Source organism: Ranitomeya imitator, chromosome 5 (genome assembly GCF_032444005.1).
Source record: "Ranitomeya imitator isolate aRanImi1 chromosome 5, aRanImi1.pri, whole genome shotgun sequence".
NCBI classification, from domain to species: Eukaryota; Metazoa; Chordata; class Amphibia; order Anura; family Dendrobatidae; genus Ranitomeya; species Ranitomeya imitator.
In genome coordinates, this window is record NC_091286.1 from 659,738,154 (window position 1) to 659,748,119 (window position 9,966).

Consider the following 9,966-nt stretch of genomic DNA (forward strand, 5'->3'; position numbering starts at 1 on the left):
TATATTCACACACTGCGGATTTTGCTGCGGATCCACAGCGGATTTGACCGCTGCAGATCTGCAGCAGTTTCCCATAAGTTTACAGTACAATGTAAACCTATGGGAAACAAAAAACGCTGTGCACATGCTGCGGAAAAAACCGCGCGGAGACGCTGAGGTTTACATTCCGCAGCATGTCACTTCTTTTCTGCGGATTTTCACCTGCTCCAATAGGAAACTGCAGATGAAAATCCGCAGAAGAAACCGCAGTAAAAACCACGATAAATCCGCAGTAAAAACCGCGGCAGGTTTTCACTGCGGATTTTGGAATTCCACTGCGGAAAAATCCGCAGTGGAATCTGCAAAGTGTGCACATGGCCTGAGGATGAATGGAGCACAGTTGCACATAACAGCCCTCCAATCACACGGGGGTCTAGTAAGCCGACTTTGGTGGGAATTTCTTACGATAGGGGATTGTACTAATCTGTACCAAGATTGAATACTACAGTTTAATAAATGTATGATTACAAAAATATACAAAAAAAAATAACAAAAACCTAGAAGGCAAGTTAGGATTAGTTTATAAGAGCCAGTTCATCTCACCTTTAAACCCGCCTGTTGCACTTTCTTGATCTTCGCCATGATGGGGGTAGCCGTCATCACTCATCATATCCTTCGGTATGGGGCGGTCTTCTCCAGCAAGACTTGTGTGAGGCTGATTGGTTTTCATTAAGTCATTGGAGCTCAGGTCGTCCGGCTCTAGGTCCATACTGTGTAGGCCTTGCCAAAAGTTTTTCATTTCTTCGATGATATTTAGCTCTTTATATTTAATGGTAACAATTGCCATTGGTATCTGGCACCATCCGCTTTCTTGCACTTCACAAACAGTTAATTCCAACGCATCTTCGGTAAACCTCTCATAAAAATATTGTTTGCCTTCTGAACTCCAGCTTCCCTCTTTCATATCGAAGTTCGCCAGGCAGCACAAGAAAGCTTGGGGAGGCAAGTTTACCAATAATTCAGGAAGTTTCCGGATTTGGTCTCGCCCCACCGAGTCTTCATTACCGTAGTCGATAAACCTGACAGTCACCAGATCTGTCTCTATTTTGGTAACTATAGCCCTGTACCAGTTGTGATCCTCGCTAAACATGACATTGCAAGGGCTGCCGATCTTAAGTGTACCAATAAACTCGTCATTCTTGACATACTGTTCTCCAGCCATTTGGACTTGTGATGCTAAAGCGTCCATATCCACCGAGAACGGTTGACACCAGAAACAATCGGGGCCATCTGCTGTACTGATATACACTTTTATGGATTCTCCAATCGGTGGCAAATTCCAAGCAAAGGACTTAACAGAAGTTTCCTCCTCCCTCGCAATCTTCATCTTCATGACCATTCTGTTCGCCTCCTCGATATTTTTCTGCTCTCCAACCAGCAGGTCATTAATGCAACCCAGGTCGTCTTTAAGAATAACGTTCCACTTCAGATCATCTTGTTTCACAAACTCACAATCTAGAATATCGCTTGTTCTTTTGGAAAACTCTGCCAGCAGCTCCTCCAGGTTGGTTGCAGACATTGCATTCTCAGGTTTAGTTAACGAGCAGTGAATGCTCATTATGGGAAAGGAGAGACACTTCTCTGGAAGTCTGTAGTTCTTACAGTCAGAGATAACAGAAACGTTCCCGTAGTCTATGTACTCTACGCATAACCCTTGCTTGGTCGGTCCTTTCACCACTCCTCGATAATACAGTCCATCATCAGGAAAATAAGCGCAAATAACATTTCCCATGCGCACATCATCATCTCCGAGGACCTCAAATGAACTAATTTTGCTGTTCAAAATGTTAGATATCTCATCCAGCCTTTTGTCTTCAGCAACCTGCACATAAAAGTCAAAAACAGAGTTGATCTGGGAAACGTACACATGTTCTTTCATTCCTGGGAACATTTTTCTAATGGGAATATCCCTTAACGTCACCACAGGTATTTTTACTTGAGATTTGTTTTCAGTTGATGCAAGGGTTGAGGCCTGTTTTTCTGAAGAGGTCTTGTTTCCGCCCTGTTTACGGTCTGGCCCTTGATAAGAACTGTTAGTTGAAATTCTAGGAACACTTTCTGGCTTTTTTTGAGAACTCAAGTCATTAAAACGTGAATTGCAATCTTTATTTTCCACTTTATTTTGAACGGATGGCTTCCTTCTGTAACTTGGTGGTTCTGTTTCTCGACCCATCTCCGAATGGCTATGAAAATTGGATTCTCTACTTTTAACAGTTTTACTTACAGATACAGAATTTCTTTCTTGGCTGCTTGCATTATCAGGCAATTTTGCAAAATGATCCTGCTGGAATGTCACAAACTGATCAGGTGCCAGATGATCGGACTTCTCTTTTGGAATCTTCAAGCCCAATTTGCTTTTGAGGGTTGCATTAATTTGCCTGTTACCATCATACAGTTCTACCGATAAATTTCCAGCAGAATCTTTGGAAACAACCCTCGCCCTCAAGGCTTTATCCAAAACGACATCTTTAAACCAAGATACAATTTCTGTAGGAATCTTCGTTGGGATATCTGATAAGGAACATTTTATTGCCTGCATTGGCACCATTAAAAGTTCGCATTCAGTAGATGGAATCGGTAACAGGTACTTATTTGGAACTTTTTCAGTGTTTCCAAAGTCAACAAAGAATATCTGGCTACTTTCATCCTTAGACAGGATAAGACCGCGATACCACCGATGGTCCCGGGACTTCGCCAGACACAAAGCGCCATTGATAGGGGGCAGTTTTCTCTTTTGTGTTTTGTCTATAAACTTTGTAATATTCGATGAAATCTGTTTTATGGTTTTGCCGCTTCTGGTTAGCTGCACGTAAAACATTAAAGAAGTGTCGACATGCCTGATATAGATCTCCTCGTCAGTCCCATACTTAATGCCGTGCATTGAATAGTAGTAGGAGTGAAGCTGTACCAGTGGTGCCAAGCTTGTGTGATGAAGATGTGTTGCATAACCACTTTTCACCAAGGTATCGCAAGCACTGGAAAATGGGGTTGTCAGATCCACGATATTAAACAGCTCATTATCCAGGTTGGCAGTTGCGTAAACTAAACAGTGGAATTCGGCCCCCTTGGAGGCATTATGAACAAAATCCAGAAAAACCTTAGTGGCTTTATTATCCCAAACAAAAGGATTGTTCCCAGTAGGGGTAATAATGTTGTAGACACTACATCTAAAAGCCTGGGCCTTCAGCAAGAAAAATTCGCTGTTTAAGGCACGGAGATTCGCAACAGGGACTGTTTCTCGATTGCCATAGTCCACATATAAGACCTCAACGGTAGATGCTTGTGACAGGTTTACCAGATCCTCGGTGATGAATGCTCTGTACCATATTGTATTCCGCGTACTTTTTGCCAGGCAAGCAAAAGAGTTGCCGCTATACGGACTATTTGTTGACACGCAATGGCTCTGTATAGCGTTCATCAAAGTGCGAAGGTCTTGTTTAGAGGCGGCATCCCGACACCAAAAATATCCAGGATGGTCAACATTTGACACCACAATCTCGATTGTTCTGCCAGGTTCAAATAACTGTTCTTCAAAGGGAGAATAGAGCAAAGTCTCTGCATTTTCTTCATTGGGATCCACTGCAGCGGTCTCCTGACCCTTGGACGCGTGATCTGATGCAGTCGGATTTAACACAGTCTTACTCGACTCAACTTGTGCATCTTTCCTGTTGCCGGCATGGTTGTGAACGGAATCAATTTCCTCGAACCTTGCAAGTCCTACTTTTGCAAGTATTTTTCCCACGCTGGTCTCCCGAACCCTGGATTGGTCCATGACCTCTATGGTATACTCATCCGCATCTTTTGATACCACGTAAATTACTAGTTTTTTGTCAGTGACTGCTACTTTAAAAGCTAGAATGGCATCCTGACTCCAAGCATTTTCTAGAGGGTATGTGTCGGCAAGGCAGCACCTATTAGCCAATGCTGGAAGTTTAGAAAATCCTGCAGGCAGTTCTTTAATGTTGTACCATTCTACTGTCTCCAGCATCCCATTATCCAGAAAATATACTTTCACCTGCTTCTTCGTATCGATGGATATTACTTCAGCGCGGTAGTACAAATCTTGATACCGAACGCAGCATAGCTGTCCTGGTTTTGGCTCAGTTATGATACCTTCCAATTTGGAGGCTTGGGAATACAGCGTTGTCATCCCTGTGATCATTTCGTTATGTTTTGCCGCAAATTTTTCAATCCGAACCCAAAAATTGAAGGGGTTGATGACGAATTCCACTACTGCGTCTTCAAAGATGTCGGCCTTTAGTTCCACCGGAGGATATCTGGGATTATAGGGAGTAAGTTGTGGTTTTTTTGCAGGAATTCTCATATTACTCTCAGGTGGCAGCTCCGTCATTCCGGTTATGTTAACCTGGCTTGATTTAAGGATCTGCGACCGCATCCTAACTAAGCCATTGAGATTCATGCCATCTTCAGCAAACAGGTCGACCACGTACAAGTGTTCAAATGAATTGTAGCACTCGATCTTGGCGACCACGTGCCTTTGGAGAAGCAAAGCTCGCACATCAGATACGAGCATCGGATCCCAGTTGCCGTCGCCGTTGGAAATGCCGTACATCGTGCAAGGGATCGTGAACACGGGCAGACGGAAGAAATCGGGGGCGAGGTTGCGCAGGCGGTTCGCCGGTACAACTTCTTTTTTACCCCAGTCGACATGGATGACCAGAGCTTGCTGTTTTTCCGGGAAGAACTCCTGCAGCAACGAGCGGTGCCATCGGCCATCTTCGCCGCAGGACGCACAGGGCTGCCCTAACGCCAGCGAGAATCGCGACGCTTGGTCTCCGCAGCTTTTTTGCTGGACTTCGTAATAGTGGTGCATGCTCTCCGAGAGGCGCTGGATTTCGTGAGACATGCTCCGGAGCTGACAAAAGAGGCGATGAGGGTCCAATACCTGGGTTACCAGCACCGGCTCGGAAACCCCGACCTCAAGACGTGGGCAGAAGTATTCCATGGTCACCATGGTGGGAGGCGGGTGTGGAGTAGCTGCCGGCGGCGGGCCGGACAGGAAGCCTTCGGGCCGTGTCAGGAGCGGAGCTACGCCGGCGGCCGTGTCAGGAGTGGAGCTTTCAGAGTATCTATAGGCCGCTGCCATGTTGGTGGGCATACTACTGGCAGCCTGGGGGTATCTGTAGAGAGGTATGCCCGCCATAGTGTCATGCAGGCCTGGAACCAAGTACTTCACCAGGTCCTGGACGCTTCCAGCAGCTCCAGGCTGCCTTTAGAGGAGAAAACAGAAAAGCCGGGGAGTCCCGCTTCTATGGCGCGGCAGAGGAAGGGACAGTTTAAAGATGGCGCTCGGGGTCTTCGTTTTACCGTGACCAGTCGTTTTTTTTTTTTCTCCTCCAACCGTTTTCCGCCCAAAGGTCCGGCACAAACAACCGCACGCCGCGGCGGCTGCTGAAAAGGCCGCGTTGTGAGGAAGCCCCGCCCACACGACGTCAGCGTAGCGTTAAGCGAGGGCGGCTCGAGATGACGTCATCGCGCGGCGACCGCGCGCCGCTCACACAAGTGAGGGCAGAGTGAGGGCAAAGCGGCCATAGTGCACCCTCTATACGCGAACCGAACGCACATTATAGGGCCGGCCCCTGATGCGCTTATGGTAAAACTGTCGCAAATGAAGGCGATTGTGTTGTCCATAGCAACCACTCACAGCGCGGCTTTCATTTTATTCAAAGCACTTGGGACATGAAAGCTGCGCTGTGATTGGTTGCTATGGACAACCTTTGCTAATAACTGTGCCCCTAGTTACCAGTGCCTGAGGGGGACTACTGTGCCCAGGAGTCAATGTACACACTGTGTGTAGGGACTGGGCCTCTCCCCTCCCTCTGAGCTCTGATAACATCAGTTTAACCGTTTAGATGCTGCTGTCAACAATGATTGCAGCATCTAAGAAGTTGGAAATGAGGAAGGCGTCCATTAGTGATCCTAATGGCTTGTTCACACGTAGCCCTTTTTTATATGCGTCTTTTCAATGTTTTTTTGTGCAAAAAAAAAAAAGTTTTCTTATTAGCAAAATAAATTAGATTTCTAAAATGTCATTCACATGATGCTTTTTTTTTTCTCTTTGCATTTTTTTTATCTGTGATTTTTAGCCCCTTCCCGCTGCAGCAAATGTTCGTTTTTGCGTCTTTGTTTTTTTTCCTCCCCTTCTTCCCAGAGCCATACCTCTATTATTTTTCTGTCCACGTAGACATATGAGGGCCTGTTTGGTTTTTTGCAGGACGTGTCGTCCTTTTGAATGACGCCATTCATTTTACCACATTGTGTACTGGGAAGCGAGAGAAAAAAATTCCAAGTGCGGTGAAATTATGAAAAAAAAAAATCCCACCTATGTTTGTGGTAGACATTTCATAGCTATGTGAGTCTGCTCATCAGTACGATTACAGCAATACCAAACTTTTCCAGATTATTTTTATTAATTTAATCGTGAAAAAAACAAAAAATCAAAAGTTTGTGTGTAATAAATTTGTGTCGTAATATTCAGAGACCCATAATGTTTTTATTGTTCGGTCAATATTGCTGCATGGTGGTTTATTTTTTGCAGGGCGAGGCGCTTTTATTGATACAATTTTGGGTAGATATGAAATATTGATCACTTGTTACAGCATTTTTTGTGCCATTGCAGCAACCAAAAAATTTAATTTTGGCGTTCTTGAATTTTTTCCATTTATAGTGTTTACTGTAATTATTATATTTTGATAGATCAGACTTTTCTTAACATGGCGACACCATATATATGTATTTATTATATTTATTTTTAATGGGGGACAAGGAGATTGATATAATTTTTTTATTTTTTTTCATATTTGTTTTCACACTTTTTTACTGTTTACTTGTATCTGTCAGTCCCCTTAGGGGACTTGAATATGCGATCATCTGATCGCTTCTGCTACATACAGCGATACCACACAGCAGTGCTGCATATGATAACAATCACGGTGACCTTTGAAGCTCGGCCACAGGCTAGGTTTTAATGGTGTCTGTAACAAAAGCATGGAGGTCTTCAACAGACCCCAACTGTCATAAAAACCCATCAGTGACCCACGTACATGCCAATGGGCTCTTCATGAAGTAATGCTCTTCCATGCCAGAGTGCTGGTGATATCGCTGTCAGAGTTTTACAGCAGCATTTAACAGGTTAGGCCTCTTTCAACTTCCGTTTTTACAATCTGCACAGGATCCGTCAAAATATTGAAATGACGGATCCTGTGCAGATTGTAAAACACGGGTGCACTGGGTCCATTTTTCTGACGGACCCGTCGAGACTCTGTGCACCTGTTGTGTATGCGTCTTCGCAGCGGTTTTCCGCTGCGAAAACGCATACACAACACAACCCATGTTAAAAATGAAATAAAATCGCAATATTCTCACCTTCCGGCGTCCCGCGCAGCGTTTCCGATGCTCGCGATGCTCCCAGCAGCTGGCGTTCCCAGTAATGCCTTGCGTGCAATGACCTTTGATGACGTAGCGGTCTCGCGAGACCGCGACGTCATCGGGTCATTTCGCAAGGCATTACTGGGAACGGCAGCTGCCGGGAGCATCGGTAACGCTGCACGGGACGCCGGAAGGTGATAATATTGCGATTTTATTTTATTTTTAACATTATATCTTGTTACTATTGATGCTGCATAAGCAGCATCAATAGTAAAAAGAGGGAGAGAGCGAGCGAGAGAGAGAACTCCCCTGACTGGAAATTCTTCCACGCATGCTCAGCTTAAAAAAGACGGAATCAGTCGCTGGATTCCTTCTTTGACAGTCAGTGCAGGATCCTGTGTCCATAGGCTTCCATTATAGCCAACGACGGACAGCGCAGGAAGCGGCGCTGAGCGATTTTCCGACGTACAGAAAAAACGTTCCTCTGTGCATCGTTCCCCCCCCCGACGGACAGCAATTTTCCGACGGATACAGTGCACGACGGATGAAACAGGTGGCCATCCGTCACAATCCGTTGCTAATACAAGCCTATGGGAAATAACAGGATCCAGCAGAAAAACTTGCTGGATCCGTTTTTGTCAAAAATCGATGGATTTTGACGAGAGCTAAAAGACGGAAGTGTGAAAGAGACCTTAGGCTACTTTCACACTTGCGTTTTTTTGAATCCGTCACAATCCGTCGCCTTTTGAGAATGCAGGATGGCCATCCATTTCATCCGTCGTGCACTGGATCCGTCGGAAAATAGCGGGCCGTCGTTCGAAGAAAACGTCCATAGAAACATTTTTTCTGCACGTCGGAAAATCGGTCAGCGACGCATCCTGCGCTGTCCGTTGACGGCAATAATGGAAGCCTATGGACGCAGGACCCAGAATTAGTGTACGACGCATCCGTCATTATACTGAATCAGTCGCACACGTTTTTCCCTGTTTTCGTGACGTCCGTCGATGAAAAACGCAAGTGTGAAAGTAACCTTAACAGTCACAGGCGGCGCTTCGCGACTGCGTTTGTTAGGCCACGTTCAATATTTGGCCAGTATTTTACCTCAGTATTTGTAAAACAAAACCAGGATTGGGTGAGAAATACAGAAGTGGTGACGCGTTTCTATCATACTTTCCCTCTGATTGTTCCAGTCCTCATTTTGGCTTACAAATACTGAGGTAAAAAACTGACCAAGTACTGAGCGTGTGAACAAGGCCTTAGGCTACTTTCACACATCAGGTTTTCAGTGTCAGGCCGGGATCACACATGCGAGAAACACGCCCGTGTCTCGCATGTGAAATCCAAGCTCTGGCGCCGGCACTCCAGAGCGGAGCGTGCGGCCGCATAGCAACACATGGAGCCGCACGCTCCGCTCTGGAGTGCCGGCGCCAGAGCTCGGATTTCACATGCGAGACACGGACGTGTTTCTCGCATGTGTGATCCCGGCCTCAGGCTAAATCCGGCAAATGTTGGAAAAACTGGATCCGGCGCAGATTGTGAAAAATTGATGCGATGGATCCGTTTTTTTGACAGATCCAGCTAGCATATCTAGATTGGATAAAAAAAAATTTGGAGCATGTTCAGTTTAAAAAACCGGATCAGACCACCGGATCCGCCTTTTTCCGGATCCGGCACCTTCCAGCTCCCAAAGGCTTCCATTCTAGCAAACAGCCGGAAGCGCCGGATCCGGCGCTTCAGGCTTTTTCGCCGGAGACAAAAAACGTTGCTATGGACGTATTTTCAAGAAACCGGAAGCGGCAGATTTGCTGGATCCGGCGAAAACCGGACGAAACGCAATGTCATCCGGTGCAATCCGGCACTAATACAAGTCTATGGGAAAAAAACCTGATCCGGCAGCAACATTCACCTAATCCGGTTTATTGAAAATTAGCCGGATTTAGCCTGACACTGAAAGCCTGATGTGTGAAAGTAGCCTTAGGCCGGCGTCACACTTGCGAGTTTTACGGACGTAAGAGCGCAGAAACTACGTCCGTAAAACTCGCAAAACATACGGCACAATTATTCTCTATGCCCCTGCTCCTATCTGCCGTATTAAACTGATCAGTATTATACGGCTTTCTACGGCCGTAGAAAATCGCAGCATGCTGCGTTTGTCACCGTATTGCGCAAATAAAACGTCAATGAAAGTCTATGGAAGCCCCAAAAATACGGATTACACACGGACCAGCAGTGTGATTTGCGAGGAATACGCAGCGGTGTTAGCGAGAAAAGCCGGTAATTCAGTGCGGTGTACAGTAAAATCACACTGACAGCTTCCAGTAGAATAAATGTGTACACATAGAATAGGTATATATATATATATATATATATATATATATGTCAGTGAGACACATATATATATATATATATATATATATATATATATATTAATATTTCTTCCAGCGAACAAAAGTAGCAATTGGATACAATAAAACTTGACTTTTATTTACTAATATTAAAAAGTACTAAATAGATGCGACATATACACCAAAACAAAAA

General features: G+C 45.1%; 1 protein-coding gene across 1 annotated transcript; it reads right to left on the reverse strand.

Annotated features, from left to right (window-relative positions):
• Positions 1-559: 559 nt before the first annotated feature.
• TDRD6 (tudor domain containing 6) lies at positions 560-5,005 on the reverse strand. The gene has a single exon (XM_069726850.1). It carries the CDS (start codon positions 5,003-5,005, stop codon positions 560-562), a length of 4,446 nt encoding a protein of 1,481 aa, XP_069582951.1.
• Between the last annotated feature and the right edge of the window lie 4,961 nt (positions 5,006-9,966).

What these genes read in the sequence shown, in the direction of transcription:
- TDRD6 (XM_069726850.1), bottom strand. Translation starts at nt 5,005, where the DNA reads ATGGAATACTTCTGCCCACGTCTTGAGGTCGGGGTTTCCGAGCCGGTG.